Consider the following 20,029-nt stretch of genomic DNA (forward strand, 5'->3'; position numbering starts at 1 on the left):
GATGGATTATCTCAGCAAAGGAGAAGTGCTCACTAACACAGATTTAGACAGATTTGTGAACAATATTTGAGGGAAATGGTCTTTTGTGTATATAGAAAATGTTTTAGATCTTTGAGTTCAGCTCATGAAAAATGGGAGCAAAAACAAAAGTGTTGCGTTTATATTTTTGTTCAGTGTACAAGCCAAACATACAAGCCTCCCTGAGCCTTTCTCCTTCCAACAACTCTGCAGTTTTCATCAACTGCAATTTAGAATTATTTGAAGGCATTAAATGCCATAATATTACGTTTTTGTGCCAAAATATTAACCAAGGCAATTATTTTCAGCCTTTCCACTGCACTGTTTCTTTATTTCAGCCTTCTTTTATGACTTTGATGATGGTGATTTCTGTCTGGATATGTTCAGTGTGTAGAAACAGTGTCAATCCCTCATTATTCTTAGTTGATTCTTGCCTTATTCAGAGAATTATTATGTCTTACTTATTTAAACATATGTAAATCTGTCGTCACCATCACCATGGGGACAGGGCTTACATTTGAAAAACAGCTGGCACTAGAGGCAACAGTTACTTAGCAACAGCTGATTATCACCTTATTTTATTGGAGAAAAAAAGTTTATCTGTGATTCTGTAATGATGACGATGGAGAACACTTTCATAAACTCCTGGCAGGGCTCAACATGTGTTTCTGGTTTTGCACAGCACAGCTTTTATGGCATCTTACAATACTTCATTTTGAATTTGTATTTGTGTGTCTGGATCATTTTCAGACATGAAAGACACATTTGACCTTTTTCACCCTATAAGCAATGCCTAAAATGAGGAGGATGTTAAAAATGACTTATTTTCACTTGTATGTAACAGGCTATTACTTTGCTTTAGCAAATACTGTATCACTCCTCTCAAAGTTTTTCTAATGTCTCATGAATAAAAGCGCTTCAGTCAACAACTCACAGAGTTTAGAGGGTTTAAAAATGGTACAAGAAGAATGTGACAAAATGGGGTAATTAAAACACCAAGCTGCTATTGAAAACCTATCTTGTAGCCTTACTTTTTATTGTGTTTTTGTGCTGTAAAATATACCTAAATGTTCCACATTCTCCACCTAGACACCCAAGGGGAGGAGTGAGAGCCCCCTCCATAAGAAAAGCCCTGCCCTCTCCAGCTTGGTGACCAATAAGAGAGGAGGACGAAGACTGAGGATCGATCTTAAGAAAGGTGAGGATCACCTGGCTATTGAGCAGAGCCTCACTCATACAAAGAGGGGCATCTTTTCTCAGAGGTTTCAGATCAGTAGTGTTGCGTAAGTGTTACTTGGTGACTTAAATGACAAGTGGAAATATTTCAGAAAACTCACCTCTCATACAGTATTTCATCTTCTAATGCAGTTATTTGATTTTCCCTCGTCCTTTGAATTCACTCTGTTTGTTTTCAACGCTTACATATTCAAAATTCAGTTATCTTTAAAAGAACGATACGCACTCTTTTCACTCTGTCTGTGTGCAAATGGTAACATTTTATATATCATTTAGATTTTCTATAGGGTTCCTCAATGTGCATCATTAACCCTCTTTATTTCTTGCCTTCTTTTTAAGTATATACTTGACCCTCTATTTTCCCTCTTGCTGTTGGCCCAGAATTGTGCTTATTTCTATAAAGCCTCCTTTCTCTGTTCTCTGGCTGACTCTCCTTCCTCTCACCCTTTCTCTCTCCATCTTCCTGATTCCCTCTCTTCAGGGTCTATTAAGTCTTTATTGATCTGTTCATTTCTGCTGATATGAATTCATACTGGACCAAACTGCTGACTTGGCTCTGCTAAAGAGACCAGACTAAATGAGGTCTATAAAACACACAACTAGTCCCTCTGTCCGTGTGTGGTCTTTTTTTTGTTCATGCATGCATGTTTGCGTGCGTGCACACGTGTTTTCGACTGATTACTATTTTAATCTTCATCACGTCTCTTTCCAGAACATTCACTCCCGTTTCCGCTGTGTTACACTCATCCCTCTTTTACCTTTTCCTCATCCCTTCCTTTTATTTTCCTCCTCCATGCCCCAAACCTGAACCCATTTTTAAAAAACCTTCACACCTGCAGATACTGTAGCACCAGCTATAGCTAAAGGGTTTAAAGCGACACACACACACACACACACACACACACACACACACACAATCTCCTAAGGTTTTAAGTTATCATACTTATAATATGTAGTCAGGAGCTGAGTCAACAACAACGTGTTGAACATCCCAGAACTAGTTTAAGATGTGTGTGTGTGTGGGAGGATGGATAGGAGATTTTTTTTTAACTTTTGAAGCCTGTGGAAGACAAATTTAGAGACAGGGAGTACACAGCTATACAGGATATTTGTGTGTGGAGAAAGGCCCGGGAGTGTTACTGATGCTTGTATATTGCACCTCACCTCTCAATTCTCTATCACATATCTCTGTTTGTATGTTTAGGTCCTGAAGGTCTTGGTTTTACTGTAGTAACCAGAGATTCTTCAGTCCATGGTCCAGGCCCTATTCTAGTCAAAAACATTCTAGCACGTGGAGCCGCTGTCAAAGACGGACGCCTGCAGTCTGGAGACCGCATACTTGAGGTACAAGACAGCTGATTGTTATATGACTCATGCATTTAAAAAAAGGGCATATGCTCGTTTTATTACTATAATCCGGCATTGAGCATTTTATTAAACTACAAAAGGTGTGAGACATTGAAAAAAACATAAGGTTAACAAGGCAAAATGGCAGTTATGCTGATTGTGTGTGTGTGTGTGTGTGTGTGTGTGTGTGTGTGTGTTTAGGTCAACGGTGTGGATATCACAGGTGTGGGCCAAGAGGAGTTGGTGTGTATGCTGCGCAGCACACGACAGGGAGAGAGTGTGTGTCTTGTGGTCCTACGGCAGGAGGACATGTTCCTGCCTCGAGAGATGGTAAGAACCAATCACGATGCTATGTATTGTCAGCCAATGTTAAGAGTTTGCAGTTGATTGGCAATGGTTTCCTACTACTTTTTTCTAACAAGGCAGTGAGAAAGAGAGCCGGACACACATTAGCATCACCAGTTTTTGTTTTCATATTTTCAACTCATTCTAATTTTGCAATTTTTGGTCCAATCAACAGGCTTGCCTGGATGATGCACAGCTCAGCAACCTATAGGAAGGCTTTTCTTTATAGACATTAACCACAAATGTAATTGAGGGCTTTTCTGAACAATCTGAAAAATGGTGCACTTCCCTGTCCAATAATGTTCTACCAAGCAATCATGTAACGTTTTATATAACTCCATTCTGATTGAATCAAATGAGCCCATTGTAAATCTGTAAGTTGATATTGGTAATATTTTGTGCCAGTCTTTCATTGGCACATTGTTAATGCTGAATTTTAACACAGTGTGATTAATAAACACTTATTTTATTCATCTTCCTTCTATTTTTCCATGCTTTTTCCTTTACTCCGACTTTGCATGATTAACTGCTATGCATGCACTGATGCTAATTATAGTTCTCTTCATACTTTTTCCAGCTACAGGTGCCAAAAATATAATGTTTCTGAATTTCTTGTTATTTCCTCTCAGCCTGCTGCTGTTTGCTCTTCAAGATAATGACTCATTTTCCTCATTGAAATATTTTCCTTCTGCTTTCACATTTGTTGTGCAGTAAATCTGTAGCTCTTTACCCATCCTGTTTTCTGAAAGATGTTCTCTCAGGCAGTGGTTCCCAAAGTGGGAGCTCGACCCGTCCTCAAGGCATCTCAGGGAGCCGCAAGATTTGACCACATTTAAATAAAGAAATAAATATAAAAATCACTATATGAAAACATTGTTTACTATGCAATTATTGACATAGCTAACGGCATGACAGCATGGTTGCTGGTTGTCATATTAACACCACAGAACATAGTTACATTCTGGCTTGGGAATTTTTTAGGAGATCAGCCATCAGTAGAATAGTGATCATCATAACAAACGATGGCAAACATTGACACAGTAAACAGAACTTCACGAAATGTTGATACATCCCCTCTTATAACAGTCTGACAGGACTGAATCTGAGCCCACCAACACATAAAAAATCACACTGAACACCACTTGGCTAGCAGCTTAACATAAGTTTTCGCTGCTTGTTGAGGACTGAAACATTCACAGTGGATTTGCATGTTTCCAACATCATATACAGTATGTGTAATCTGGTCGTCTCATCCCCCAGTGTATGTGAAAACAAAACAAGTAAGCACCTGCCAATGGAGTCATACCTGCTGGTTTTGATCTCCCTTCTTACGTAAGAGATGGTTTGCAACATATGTCCCATTGAAGGCTCAGGCACACCAAACTGACTTCAGAGAACTAGTGGTGATGAAGGCCCCCTGCTGCGTCGCCTGACAGCACCATGTCTTGGCCAAAAAGTTGCACATGAACACACAAAGACTATAGCCAACGGCCAACCAGCACATACATTCTGCGCCTGTGTAAGAGGAAATAACTCTCCACACCAGAAGACAGCAGTCGTCTGAATTGTTATTCAAAAAAGGAAAACTGGAAGAAGCACTGTGTGCCAGTGAAGAATAACATAAACCATCAAGACACATTTCTGATAAAGAGCTCAAGGGTTAAAGAAATATAATCTTACCTTTTGTAACATTTCAGTCAGGAACACTTACGTCGAAAGAGAAATTTATTTCCTTTTGCAGTATTATATTTGGCGGTATGGCTCTCTTCTGGGGCCTCTCTGCCTGTCCTCAGGCCTATGCAGAAAGCCTTTTCCATACGCCTGCATGGGAAGCCATAAGGCAGAGAGCACACCTGTCTGCCCTTCCGTGCACCTACATGGAAACTGCCAGAGCAGTTTAAATAGGGTGCCCTGAATGAGATTTGCCAGTTGGTTGCATAGAAAGCAATCATATGATCTATCAGCTGACTCCCTTTCATCAATCAGCTGCTCCATCAGTTGATTGGGCTGTTTGAGCTCAGCTGATGTAGCTGGGATGTGAGCTGAGTTTGACATCATGTCCTGCTTGAGCTGACGCTTTGCTCAATGTTTGTTTTGATCTCACTCCCTCTTGACTTTAGCTCTTTGTTTACTTTCCTCACTTCAGTTTCTCGTCCAGTGCGCTAAGCTGAACAGCCAGCAGTTCAGCTCAATGGCAGGCTCTGTCGTCACTGATGCAGTTGCCGTCGCCATTGCTGTCGCCATTGTCATTGCCGTTGCTGTTACCCTCACTGTTGCCATTACTATCACTGTAGCTGATTCAACATGCTGAATTGGCCAAAGAAAAGCTGACAGGGGCCAATGGGGGATGATGGGGACTATTGAGGGGCAACGGTGCGGGATATGCTGCACCAACTATGGCAACAGATGCTCACCAACGGACCGACCATTGGCTTGGTGTGTCAGGGCCTCTAAATACCTGGGAAAAAACAACAACTTTTTGTCCTTGCAGACCTTAAAAAAAATTATATGATGATATGATCTGATATAAAAGTGTTACAGCGGATATATATATATGGGGGTTGTTGAAGAGTGCTCTAAGGCAACTTTTCTATCCTCTCATTACTATCATCTACAACTACTAACTCTCATTTTTTCCTGTAGCTTTGAGGTGTCTCTCTTCTGCACACATATCCATCCATGCCAGCACAAACAGAATTACAACAACTTTAATTCTTCTTCTAATATCATAAGACCACCACTTTTCATTTGGCCTATTTTGCTCGTCTCCTCTCCACCCATCAGTCATGTCTTTGGTTCATTTTTTTTCCTTCTTACTGTATTTTATTCTTTTTTTTTTTTTTTTTTTTTGCCTCTTTCCCTTTGTGTCTCTTTCCGCTCTTATCGACTGATGTTTCCTCAATGGCTGCCAGGAAGTTACACACACACACACACACACACACACACACACTTATGCATGCGACCTTGAGCCCCATAGGAAATTCTGTATCTGCAGACAGGAAAAGGAGTAATGTGTTGGAGTGTGTACATGTGTTAACATTTAGTATCACTTGCCTATAAGTGTTGTATCTAGTCCAGTGTTTGTCCTTGTACGCATGTCTGAACTCAGTGGCAGTCTTCTCTGTGTGCTAGCCACGAGTTGCTGAATATCTCCCCTCATCACACTGTTACCTGTGTTTACTCAAAACCTCTTTACTACAGCAGTACTCATTATGTTTCTCTACCTCCTTACTGTTACACGCCCCAAACTCAGCTTCTAAGCTGCTGTGGTAGCCAGTTCCCAGGGGGAGTGAATCAAGATGTTTCATAGCTCCGAAAAAGATTTTTTCTGTAAACTGGGGATACATATTAGAGTTTTCTGAATGCATAACAGGCTTTTGAATGACTGATTGATCAAGGGAAAAAATCACTCACTTACAGTGGGTGTTGATGCACATAGATGCTACAGTGGTTACAAAATTATTTACATTTCAACTGTAAGCTTTTGAAATCTTTTTAATATCACAAAATAGTCTGCTTTCAGACCACAGACTAACAACACCTGAGTCTGACTGGATGCAAACTGAGACTCTCTTTGACAGGCAGTCTCAGTCAGGTTATTTAGTCTGCACCAAAATTTGATTACCAGGTTTACTCGTCCAAAAGAACTGCACAAAACGGCAAGTTACGTTTTTTGTGGGTTTTATTTTTTGCCAACTTTAACACAACAGTTTAACTTTGAGCCAGTTGCTGTACAACTCGACCATGTTAGGTACTTTACTCACTGGGTACCATCACTCACCCAGTCAGGAGACGGGCTCCCCTTTGGTCCCATATTATTCATAGACACGCTTACTCGGTAGCACTTACTTGTTCGCCACAGGAATATAAATGTCTGAGTATTGTCCTTGTGCATAGAAAAGTACACCGGAATGTCTCCCATAGGTAAAGTATTGTCCTCTGAATTGTCTATTTAGAGGGCTGCTTAAACCAAGCAGCACTTCAAGGACACTGCTGGTGTTTGTGTAAGTTTATGGATGTGTGCCTGCAACTGTGTATGGTGTATGTGTGTGTGTGTGTGTGTGTGTGTGTGTGTGTGTATGCACTGAAATGTATTTTGTATTGTTAATGACTTGTTTCTGTCGTGGACAAGAAACTGAAGCAGCATCTTAAATTAGTGGAAAGTAAAGTAATGAAAGAAAGACTGAGGCCTTAATGCAAAGACAGGCATATTGCAGTTTATTGGTGAAAGCACCATGAAGCCTTAGTTCTTTGCTGAAATAATCAAAGCTTTATTACTAATATCATGATGTCAGGTTAAATTTGAGCTGATCTGTATTTAAATCACCTTCTACAAGTGATCGTGAATGTATTACGTTAAGTCAGAAGTTTGTTTTTTAGATTGGAGGCAGTGTCTTCCCTGCTCTTAAGGAGTTGTCGGAGATAATCCTAATACACTCTTTATATGTAAGAAAGTTTCTGCTGCTGTTGCTGAATTTAAATGAATGAAAATGCAAATTCTATTGAGGCAAAATAGGACAGATTGAAAGATGCATAAAGGAGATGTATTGGTCGAAAGGCAGACTGATGAGGCTACACCCTGCAGTGAAGTATGATTATGAAAAATAGATGGTTTTACTCGTCATTACAGTTTTAATGTGAGATCTGATAAATTACATGTGGAAAATGCAGTTTCTCATAAGCACGCTTAGCTCAGTTTGATACATCATTCTAGGTAGATAATATGTGCGTGTAGATGGATGTTGGGAATGATGATATAAAGACTGACGATTTGGGCGTACAAACAGGAAATGGAACAAGAAATCCACTTTGGCTTTGGTGTTTTTTCATACAAGGAAACAACAGAAAATTAAGTATCGTACTTATTTACACCACTGCTATAGTTCACCTTTGTTGGAAAGGGATGTCTTGAGTGAGTTTGGTATGTGTGGGAGTGATGACAGAGAGGTTGTCTCTGTTATCTAACATTTTGCAGTTTTTGTACACAGTATTTCAATCAACAGACTTTTCTCTTTGTCTGCCTCCCTCCCCATGTCTCTCTCGTGCCCTCACCCTCTCTTTCTGACAGACAGTACGCCCCAATAGAATTCACCTCTGTCTAATTAACGGCTGATTGGTGTTTTTACAGCAGTCACAACAGTTTTGAAGAACAAGTGCAATTACAGTTCAACACAGTGAAGCTGTGAACGCACTCCTTGATAGAAATTTTACGTGTGTGTACGTGGAAGGGGGGATTTAAGGACAGTGGGAGTCATCCATTACCAGCTGTTTCAGTGGTGAGAGTTTTTCTCCTCGGTTACCTTGCGTCAACTCTTGCTGCCGGGCAAAGAATCAAATATGTGGAGGGGATAAAAGTGAGTGTACGAAAGAAGGACTGAACAGGGTGAGGGTGAGGTAAGGGTGAAAGGAAGAGGTCAGAAATGTGTCTTAGCAGTGTGGTCATGTGCTTTCAAGCTAAGCCTCTATGTCGAAGATTTTGCTTGTTACTTAAAATGAATCTTGAAAGTGTCTGTCACCTTAATGGAGTATGGAAAAGCACATCAGCTGTCACATTTGCGGCTGAAGATGCTCTCTGTTATTGCTGAGCACTGATTTGCCCATAGTAGGGTTTTGGGTAATACATTTTGTTGGTTAGCCGTGCAAATAAAAAGTATTCAAAACAGAGAGCAATGGATTTCACACAGTGTTTGTATTTTCACACCTCACAATCAAGCATAAGCCTGGTAGTATTTTTACACCCTACTAACTGGCATGACTTCCTGGTTTCTGTTTCACATACTCACACACATCGACTTTCCCACAACTGTGCCAATTTTGCACTTTTTTGCTGCCTCAGAGGACGGCCGAGTGCAGACACGTCTGGGTTTGGAAGTCAAACTCCTGGTGCTCACTTTAAGACTGATATTTGGCTTGTCATTTTGTCAAGCCTCTGATGGTTTTTTCATATTCTAAAATTTTTATAGTAATTTGCTACCAGGTGCAGTCTATATTTTGGTCAGTCTTTGCTGAGGATAACATTGCACATCTCCATCTCCCATCATTGGGAATGAGGTTGCTTAAATACCACGGAAAAACTGTGTACCATCACTAAGAACGGAAAAAGGGTTGCACTATTTTGTGTGGGTTTTTTCTGTTGATGTTGATGCAGTGATGCAAATGTGGATGACTGTGAGCAGTCATCATATCTCAAGATTTTTTAATAGTTTAAATTAAAAAACAACACCTTTTTCTCACCTAGCATTTCCAAGGGATATTATTGTTGGTGCCACTGTTGCAAAGACAACCAGATCCCTTTCAGTTTTCCTCAGACCCTAGCAACTACTAACAGCGCAGGACACAATGCATTTTCTTTCCACAGTTACTATAGTTGTTCCACTGTCCACCATTTCCACTACTGGAGATAGTGCAAAGAACTTACATTGATACTCTTTGGAAACTGAGGATAGCTACTGATAGGTATCAGGGATATAGAGCATTGTTGATGGACTTCCTTAGTGTTATAAATCAAGCCTACATTTATCCTGAGATCATACCCAGTAGCAGATAGAATTGCACAATGAAAGCGAGGCTTATTGGGCACCAGTCTTAACACAGATGGTGTCATTATTTTATAACCATTAAATTGTGCAATCAACATTTATTTCATAATGATAAGTTAAAGCAAAAAACTTGTCTATTTCCACTTTATTGTTGTTGTTTTATACAAAACACTATGCACAGCTCCAAACATTTATACCATGTTGCAGCCGACTTTAAACAGTGATACGGCTACAGTTTCTATAAATTATTATTATTTTTTTCATGATTTGATTTAAAGGCTTTTGCCAGCTTGTTGGTGTTAACGGAGAGGAAACAGAAGAAGGATGATGATGAAATGATGGAAGGATCTTGTCTATCTTCCTCCCCCTCTTCCGTTGTCTCATTTTAGCCCACCATCTGGTGTTGTCTGCTAATGTCTGTGCTCGCTGTAGAACAAAGACATTACACCACCTCTACACACACACACACACACACACACACACACACACACACACACACACACACACTTACTCAAAGTCACAAAGACTTTCTGTGACATACAGTCATATTCAGACAAATTCCACGATATAACAAGTATACATCCACCTGCTGTGTTGGCTCTCTGTAAAGGCATTTTGTGAGCACATACACACAATCACTCACACATGCAACATAAAACGACAGTTTTTCAGTCATTTTCTTCACACACGAACAAGCATACGCCCGCAGAGCTGGCTAGTGCCTTGAAACTAATGCTTGAAACAAAGATGCTCTTTTCTGCTTCCAGACTTTTCACACCTCTCTTTCTCCCCTCTCCCTCCCATTCTCTTGCTCTTCCAGGGGGTCTCCTACTCTTCTTTACTCTGCTTTGCTTTGAAAGTGTGCAAATATTACAACAACAAAATTTAATGAAGTACATTAATTATTAAAGACAGATCATATTCTGTGTATACTGTGGACAAAAGTGAAGAATCTATTTTACAAAAGTTATGTAAATAAGCATCGATAGTCAGTGTACACAGTTTTTACCTGTGCTTTTACCTGAAACATGTTTTGTGAATATCTCCTCCAGACAGGTTTAAAGATGTATGACCAATCAAATTAGTTGTTTAATGAACTGCTTAAGAATTCTGAGGCCCAATCCCAGTTCACCGCTCACCCCTAACACTTCCATTCATTTCATTTCCCTTCCATTTTGCGCATCCATGACTAGGGGTAGGGTGTCCTGATTCTTGTTGGGATAGAAGGATAGGGTGAGATGTTGGGGCTACATGGCCCTCCAAACAGAGGTTTTTCAGAGGCACACTACAAACTGTGTGTTATGGCTGCACAAGCAACGAACGAAACCCACAAATGTATTTTCTTCATTAATAAAGATTTTAATAATCTGAAAACGATTGTATTATTTTAGTATAATGTTGTTTAAATGTATTATGACCCTTTACAACAAGCATACAGTAACAAAAAAAATCGCTAGTATGCTAATGTTTCTGTAGTTTACTAGCTAGTATCTAATATTACATTTAAATGTCATTGTGATACTACCAAGTCTTGCCATTGTCATGTCTGCTTACATAAACGCCATTGGTGACTACTGATGGCGTATCAGGGTCTTGAAGTGTTGTCCCATGTCATAGGGGAAGATTTCACCACCCCTTGTAACTCCATTCTGAGGGACAAAGGGGTAAAATTAAGAAATGGGATTGCAGTGTTTTTGCCAAAGTTGATTGCTTTGGCAGCGAAGCACTCATTCTAACACCTACCGCCACACCAAATTCTGTTTTCAATTTTAACACTTTACAGTTTCTCTTAATATTTAACAGTTAAACTACTTTTCACAAATATTTATCAGTTGTTTTTCTAAATCCACATGAACCACTCTTCACATGGGCACGAGTTACACACAGCACTTAATTAAAAAAGAAAAATTGTAACTCTTAAAGCTGGTTTGCCTGTTACTCCAGTTGTTTCCTTTCTCCTAAACAGTGGTGAAGAACACCAGGTGCCAGGGGTTGAGTTTTCATTAACACAGGGAACAGTGAAGGAAAAACTGCATCAGTTTTCTGCTTTAACCAAATATTCTGTGGTTAGCTCAGCTAAAAACACAAAACCACCAAGTCTGTCAGCATGTTACTGTGTCGCTCACTACCAAGCCTCTTTGGAACCAGTAACCTACCCTTAACTTTATTTTCTTGTCACTAGTTTAACTGACCTCAGCAGTTTAGATAAAAGACACTCAACTGCCCTGCTTTTATGGCGAGGGTAACTTACAGCATAAAGCAAGATATTTTTGGTAAAATTACAGTGATTTATTAACAAAGGAAATTAAGATTATGAATTACATATCCATCAGAGGAAGAGTCTCTTTCACTGGCTGTGCTAGATGCTGGGATGGCGAAAACATTCAAAGCAATCACTGCCAGGTCAGGAAACATTTTAGCTCCTTCCACCACCATAAAACCTCAAAACACCTCCACCTACACACCTTGGGTGTCTTAAACTCAATGTATGCTACCACCTCATCCTTGGGCTGCGAAGTTTGATCGCTGTACTTACAATATTTATATATACATATTTTTACCCGTTACACAGCTTTTTACCTGCGGTTACCCAACCTGGACTCTTCAGGACTCTGCTGTGCAGTGCTTGGTTGCAGAATGAATATAGGTGAAACCCTGGGATTGGGCCTTAGAGGCACACTCACTCCTCCCTCAATTAAAAGTCTATGAACGTGCAAATATTTTTTTGTTTTAAAAGTTTTACCTGCTGATCACAAGATGTCTCCTACTTCACTGGAAGGTTGATTCTCAGTGCATGTGCGCAGGAGGCTTGCCATTTCTACATCAGACTTTGTAGCATGGGAGACCATGATTGGCAAATCAAGATCACCAAATCCTGCTTGTGTGTACAGTTCTTAAACTAAGATTTGAGATGAGCGCAGAGATACTGTCCCTCTTCAGCAGATAAATGTGAAAACACCCTTCAAGTGTCACACTAAAACTCAAACATCCAAGTAAAGCAACATACTGTATAGGCTTTAAGTTAGGATTGATTAATGGATTAGCAAAACAGGAATAAACTAGACGGAAACAGAACACAACTGGTACACAGTGGGCTTTTCATCATCATCTATCTCACCTTAAACACAGAAGCATAAATAGTAAAAAAAAAAAAATTGTAAGAGAACATGAACATAAACCATTCACAAACACACGCTGGCTACTGATACAGAGGATTCACTGAAAGGTTTAAGTGTGATTCCATTAAGCTATTTGTGTAGCTCTGCTTTTGGCATCCAGCATGTGATGAGCTGCAAGACCGTCTTCTGTCTGTCCTTTTCCTTTTCTTTTTTTCTCTCCACAACAGGAAACATTCTCCTTAGTGCCAGATGCTCTTCACACACACACTGTCATATTAAGTCCGTAAACAGTTGGCAGCTGGGGACAGAGCACATTCAAAACAAAACAACTTTATTGAACAGTTTCTTCTTTCTGATTGTCCCTCATCCATCACCACTGCAGCCAATATGCGTGTGCGTGCATGTGTGTGTGTGTGTGTGTGTGTGTGTGTGTGTGTGTTTGTAAGAGAGCGTGTGCGTCTGTGCACTTCTTTGCAGTCTGTTGTCTATTTGTGTGTGTGTGTGTTACATCTCACTGATATCGTCACCAATGTGACCTCACAGAATCACTACAGTAGAGCCCCCATCTGTTACACCCTCAGAGACCAGTGTATGCATGCACACACACACACACACACACACACACACACACACACACACAAACTCCTTGGCAGCTTGGTGTCTCTGCAGGAGCTGCCATCATCCCAGTGGAGAGCAGCCGAGAAGGGTATCATGTCTCTGTTCTCTCTCTCCCTGGCTCTCCGTCTCATCTCACATCTCTCCACTGTTTATTGAAGGTTTATCATCTAAAGTCGCTGCTGTGTGTTAAAGCCCTCAGCACACGAGTGTCACACACTCACAGAGTTGTTCACACATGTCAGTTGTGGGTTCAAGCCACAGGGGATCAGCATTGGTATTGTCAGACACTGATAGAGTAACAAAAAGTGGAAAAAATATAAATCTCATAAACTGAGTTTCCAATCAGAGTTTGACATTTTGTGAAATTTGCTCTTTCACTTTCTTACTGAGAGTTAGATGAGAAGATTGATGCCACTTTTATGTCTGTAAGCTAAACATGAAGTGCCCAACATCAGCTGACTTATGGTAACAGAGAAACAGTTAGCTCTGTCCAAAAGTAAGAGAGTCCTTCTAGAGCACCTCTGAAGCTCACAAATTAACACGTCTCTCTTTTGTTTGATTTCTACAAAAACAAAGTGTAAAAAGAGAGAGGTAAATGTCAGTACTGGCTGACATAAACAAAGCAGACGGATAATGTTTTTTTTTTCACTGGCACAAAATGTATGATTTGAACAATTTCAAAGATCAAAGATTTGATGTTGCCATTGCTGTGTGGATAGAAATAAAATGTATTTTGGCTCTAGACCCACAACAGCTGAAACGTGTAACGGTGTAGAGTGAGGAATTCGGGGCAACTGGTAAACAGGATAACACTTCCTCTGTCAGTATCACATTTTTTTCACGCAAATCAGAGGTCTGCACAAGCCTCATTTTTGAGACTACCTGTTTCTGTTCCCACAACCCATTGCACACAACCGCACACACTCATCAGTTCCAATCAGATTTTAACAAATCATTTCCAAGTCCAGATTGACATTCTCTGTAAAAGATTCCCTTTAATGTTCCAATGTGTAGAAGACAGCAGCTTTGATTCACAAACTGTTGCCAAGACGAGATTCGGTGTGCGTGCGGGGAGCTTCGGCACATGAACAGAAGGCTGCCCAGCGCGCACCATGACCCCTTCTTACAATGTGACCGCCCATGACCACTTGTAGCCTTGGAAAACGAACCCTGCGCCGCCAACATCTGCTGTGGGTTTCGCGGGTCTTGCAGGCTGCCTTGCCCTGCATGCGTAGACCTCTAATATGCAGCTCCAGGGGAGACTCTACACTGACGGCATCGGTGCTGTTCTTGTTGAACTACAAAAGAGTGTAGACATCGACAAGTCAGGTTTAACAGTTCTGTATCTGTATCCTTCTTTACAACCCCCTCTTATATCATCATATAGAAAACATGTCAACCTCTTCCTGTCTCAAAAAAACCTCCAGACTCTGGTCAACCATACTGTATTGCCTTCCCTATGGACATTTATGTTAGCCTTAACAACCACTGTGCTTGGCTCCTGTCTCTCTCTTTGTGTGACTCATCCTCTTTTCTTCTCTGTAGGGCTGTAAATGCTCAAGATTGTGGTCTGTCATTCTCCCGCGTCAGCCTTTACACTGACCATTAGGGGACAGTGGGCGAGGAAGGTGCAGGGGATTGGACAACAGGGGCCCATCGTGAGTGGTCAGTGATGGGACAGTTATTTTCATAAGTCAAAAGCATAGCCCGTAATGTCAGGTTTTGTCCCCGGGAGTACTTACCGCTGCCATCTGTGTGTCCGTGTGCGTGTGTGTGTTATCACACCTACTGCCACATTTAAGCACAGCGGCTACTGTTGTTTGGCCTTGTAAAATGGATCCTTGGGCAGTCATTTCCACAGCGTGAGGCTTCACACACACACATGCACAGTTTCTCTGCATGGCTGGGTAGAAGGGCATCTGTGAGGAGCTCTCATTAAAAGACTGTGTTGCTGAAAGCAGGTGTCCTTACACACAAATGACAAAGTTTAAGGCAAAGTAATATTAAAGTATACCCTTAATATTACTCACACAACTGATAAAATTATGATCACCATTCTTTTTTATCTCCTCCTTTGTTTTATCTTTTTTTATCTTTCTCCATTTCTCTCCGCCTCGCGCTTCATCTGGCCTTTATGGCTGAGTTAAGGACATTTTTTTGCGTTGACTGCTCTTGCTCATTTGAACATAATGTGTCTTTCCATCTTTTCTCCCACACACGTCTCTCTGACTGAGTTTAATAAAACAACGCGCATACTCATTCTCACACACCGACAGACACCGAGCTGTCTTTTTTAATAGCGTGTCCTCTTGTTGATCCATCATCATGGCAACCCATTTAAATGTTAAACGACCAGCATGAGGAGGTTCATCTATGCGAACGGCTTTTTTTCTGCAAGTGGATGGATTTGATGGAGTTCACGTAGCAAAGATACAAACACCTTTTTCTGGCAACAAAGCGAAAACGCACACACGAGCGCACACCGTTGTTTATTATTTTAGTATTACGCACAGATGTAACCACCTATCATGGCAATGAGGCTGAGATAATAGAAATGTTCCATGAAATTGCAGTGTGCACTTACAATTTGTTTGTGCCCTTGTCCACTCCTCTGTGTGTATGTGTGTGTTTGTGAGTGTGTGTTTTAAAGCAATTCAGTTAATGAAATAAAGAGGTCTTGTTTAATTTTGGTTTTTTTGTTGTTCAGCCGCCGAATAGAAGCACTTTCTCTCTCTATCTACGTGGTTGTAAAACCCCCTTATAACAGCCAGGTTTGACACCAAATGGGTTTTTTTTATTTTAGCTTTCCTCACAGGCTGTTTGTTTGTCTGGTAAGTTATCGAAGAAAGCCCAGAAGCTGTGCTTGTTCATTGTTTTACAGGCAAATTGAATTCATCACCCAGATAACCAACTTTACATACATTTGCATATTTTGTCAGATTCCATAAAACATCTCACAGCCCTGTGGGTGGTCCTGACCCCCAAGCTGAGAACTGCTGCTTCAAACTTTTCTGCAGTGTAACAACACCCGTCCTCTGCTATTAATTCATTCCGGCATTACTTTCTGTCCCGTGCTGAGTGCAAGAAAAAGAAATCATAAATTAACAAAGCAGGGAAGTTCAATCAGATAAATAAAGAATGTGGCGGTGGCGGGGAAAAACTGAGAAGTTGCTAAATCATGAACATTACTCTGGACAGAATCTCAGAGACTAACAAATTCTCAGTGTAATTATGTGCTGAAAGTAGCTAACATTTCTCTTCTGGGTGTTTTAAAGTTCTTTCCAAGGTCGTGAAGCTTCCTATCAGGTCTGGACAGTCAGTCTGATGGGGGGAGTTTTTCCAGCAGGGAAAACAGTTTTCTGCAGAGTAGAGGACTTTGTGTCGGCTTAACGCTGTTAAACCTACAATCCCCACAGACAAACACTGTCTAAACCTGACACTGCTGACCCACGCAAACGCACACATACACACACTCACACACACGCACACACACGCACACAGGCTCCGACTGAATTCATGCATATACATAGACAGAAGGACTAAAGCTTGGCACCTGCATGCAGACATAGACTTTCTGCCATAAGTACATACAATTATTTCTGGCAAACACACAGGAATACACACACAGTGATGTACATGAGCATATAGATGCTCATAGACAGAATTTTGATTGCAAGGACAAATGCAAAAGAGCAACCAAGAAAATGCAGAAAATATATTTGCAAAGACTGTCATACAAGCTACAAACACAAAGCATGTCCTTTAGCTTCATAGAGTCAGATTTTATACTTGTTTCCTCTTTCTATCTAAAAACACCTTTTGAGCTCAGATATGTCTTCCAGTGTTTAATATTTGTTAAGAAATACCTCTAGATCTTACAGTTTGCAGCCTAGTCTGATAATGATCACAATAGAAAAATATGCTGCACACAATTAAGTCCAGGACCTACTTTACATTCAATGCCTTGAATTTGAATTGAAATCACAGTTGACTTTGACAAGTCTTCTTATGTTAATGTTCTGTCTGGGGATACAATCAAACTTATAGACTGTAAAAGTAGTGGACGTAGCCTTGTGGAATTACAAGTGAAGCCAATGCAGAAGTGCCTTAAACCTGCATTCTTTCCAGTGGCCAGCAGGGCACGACTCCACTGGTTGAGAAAAAATAAGCTAGATTGTTTAGAAGTCTATGAGAAAATGACCCCACTTCTTACTCGATTTATTACCAAAGTAAACGTTTTCCAAATGAGCTTATGATCACAGTTGCTAGTTTCAAATCTTCTCCAGCACAGCCTGATGTTTATTTTGTAAATAACGGTCAAGCATCAGCCTCTGGGGCTGACAGATTAAGTGAATGTGGAAGTGCCAAAACTGCAGTTCACTGAATGGCCACTTGAGGCTGGCTCCAAAAGCTAGTCAATCCCCAAAGACACTCATGTTAAAATGCCCAGCTTTACAGCAGAAAGAAACATGTCTACAGCCTGGTAAGAACTGTTTGGGTCTCTATAGCTAATTTTAACATTCATGACAACTGTACGGGAGGTGAATTTTTTTATAACTCACATGTTTAGATTTTATTAAGGCTAAAAGTGATTCATAAATAAGGACGGGGCCATTTTGAGTGAAAGGCTGTCTAAGAGGCGTCTCTGAGTCAAATCCACCCATTGCTTTTCCACAGCTCCACCCTCTAATCCAAATATGCTAACCTCTGGCTTAAAAAAAAACAAGATTGCGACTGTTGAAGTGGCAAACTTGAGGCCTTAAAACTGGAATCCAAAAACCAATGGTTGACTTAACGGTGGCAATGTCTATTATTTTTTTCAGTTTATGATTATGTTCCCAGTTAGAGTGATATAGACCAGTGCTTCCCAACTCGTACAACCATGGGGTCCAGATTTCTCCTCGGTCATTAGTTCAAGGTCCACTTGGTTTTATATATTTAGCCATAGTCATACTTGTTGTTGGCCATGTTGTCGAGCTAGTTTGTTGTCTCTGTCAAGTAGCTGTCTGTCACTCACTCTTCAGCAGGAGACGGCTCTTCAGAATAAAAGTTATGTGCCGGAAACTCATTGTACTTCAAAATACAGTGTGTTTTTTACAAACCTGACACGTTTGTGATCGCTTGTGGTCCATTAAGAATGGACTGTGACCCTCCAGTTGGGAACCACTGATATAGACGGTAAAGCAGGGTATGCTTTAGGGCATGGATACCTTGTGATTGACAAGTTGCTACGACGGTGACCTTCCAACAGTGTGAATCCACCCCAGCTTTATCCTTTTGTCCAAATATGGTCACCTCTGGCTCCAAAAAACAAGATAGTGACGATCAAATGCCAAACTTGAGGTTTCAAAAAGGTAGTCCTCACCCCAATGGGTGACATCACAGTGGCTATGTCCACATCTTTTATACAGGCTATGGTTGAACTATGATAAGTCATTGTTAACAGCAGTGGTGTTTTCAGATTCTTGGCTCCTTTTTTGTTTGTCCTTTTCTTTCTGATCAACTGTTAAGTTTTTCTTGATCTAATAGTAAGACTCGATAATATATTTTTTGGAAATATAGACTGAACTGTCCTTTTACTGTTGAAATCTAAGCTTTCACAACAAAGTATTTATCTGAGTTGGTTTAGAATTCGGAATTGTAAAAGTGTTTTTTTTTTCCTGATAAATGCAGTTTACTTGTCATTACTTAAAAAACAAAAGTATAATCCATATGTATGCTACTACCTCTCTCCCACTGAGCCACCACAGGCTTCAAACACATGCTTTCATCTGGTGGGATTCACATGCTTTCTTTGTTTCTGATATTTTCCCCACTAACTCTGTCTCAGACTTGGTCATTACTGTCATATCTCCTTGTTGATAATATGGTGTTTTTCACCATCTTTCTGGGTTTATAATAGTCATTTTTATCTACACAGTAACAGTTGTTTTTCTGTCCGTTGTACAATCTTTCTTTCCTCTCAATATTCCCTCTGCTCTCGCTACTTTTGTGTCTCTCTCCGGCTCTCTGTGTTTGCTGTATTCTCCAATTACCTCTTGAAAATGCACAGGTCATTTTATTGATATTGCCGAGCTGAAAGAAGGAAAAAAAAAAAAAGCTGTGTGTATAAAAGCAGCCAGTCCAAATGGCTTTTTTCTTTCTCCTTCGAAAATAGACTCTGGCCGCAATTTTTCACTCATAGAGAAATTTAGCTGAAGAGCTCCTTGTGATGGTTTCTCTCAAATGGAAAAGCTTTTAGTTTAGCCTTTGGAGACTATTCAAGCCCAATGAGCTGACCTCTGTCTCCTCACCCTCACCCTGTTCCCACCCTTCTCTCTTCCTCATCGACATCCCCTTCTACCTCCATTACTCTCTCTCTCACTCTCAGAAGGACGAGATGTCCCGTGTGACAGGCTTTGTTTCGGAGAGCGGGAAGGAGCAGCTCATGTTCGAGGTGCCCCTTAACGACACCGGCTCGGCAGGCCTGGGCATCAGCCTCAAAGGAAACAAGTCCAGGGAGACAGGAGAAGACCTGGGCATCTTCATCAAATCCATTATACATGGAGGGGCAGCATACAAGGTGACATAATAATCTCATAAATACACAAACGAACAAAAAAAGTTCATAAATTACTATGGTAAATTTGAAAAGAAATGTAAGCTTCACCTGAAGTTGGCGCTGTGACTTCCATGGGGTTAAGAGGCAAAATATTCTCCAGAGGGAATGAATAGAGTGTCAGAAGACAGTCAAACAGAGTTCACATCTTTAATAAGCAAAGAAATGAAGCCCTATAGAAAATGACAAATAACTTATTACCAATGAGG

The 20,029-nt window shown here is 40.6% G+C and overlaps 1 protein-coding gene across 4 annotated transcripts in view; it reads left to right on the top strand.

Annotated features, from left to right (window-relative positions):
- LOC126392868 (partitioning defective 3 homolog B-like) overlaps positions 1-20,029 on the top strand; it is a 262,365-nt gene that overhangs the window by 91,970 nt on the left and 150,366 nt on the right. For all 4 annotated transcript variants that reach the window (XM_050048554.1, XM_050048555.1, XM_050048556.1 and 1 more), the window contains 4 exons: positions 1,108-1,216; positions 2,459-2,598; positions 2,803-2,931; positions 19,593-19,784. In XM_050048554.1, coding sequence (XP_049904511.1) covers positions 1,108-1,216; positions 2,459-2,598; positions 2,803-2,931; positions 19,593-19,784 — 570 coding nt within the window. The remainder of the gene's footprint in view (positions 1-1,107; positions 1,217-2,458; positions 2,599-2,802; positions 2,932-19,592; positions 19,785-20,029) is intronic.

Source organism: Epinephelus moara, chromosome 7, assembly GCF_006386435.1.
Source record: "Epinephelus moara isolate mb chromosome 7, YSFRI_EMoa_1.0, whole genome shotgun sequence".
NCBI classification, from domain to species: Eukaryota; Metazoa; Chordata; class Actinopteri; order Perciformes; family Serranidae; genus Epinephelus; species Epinephelus moara.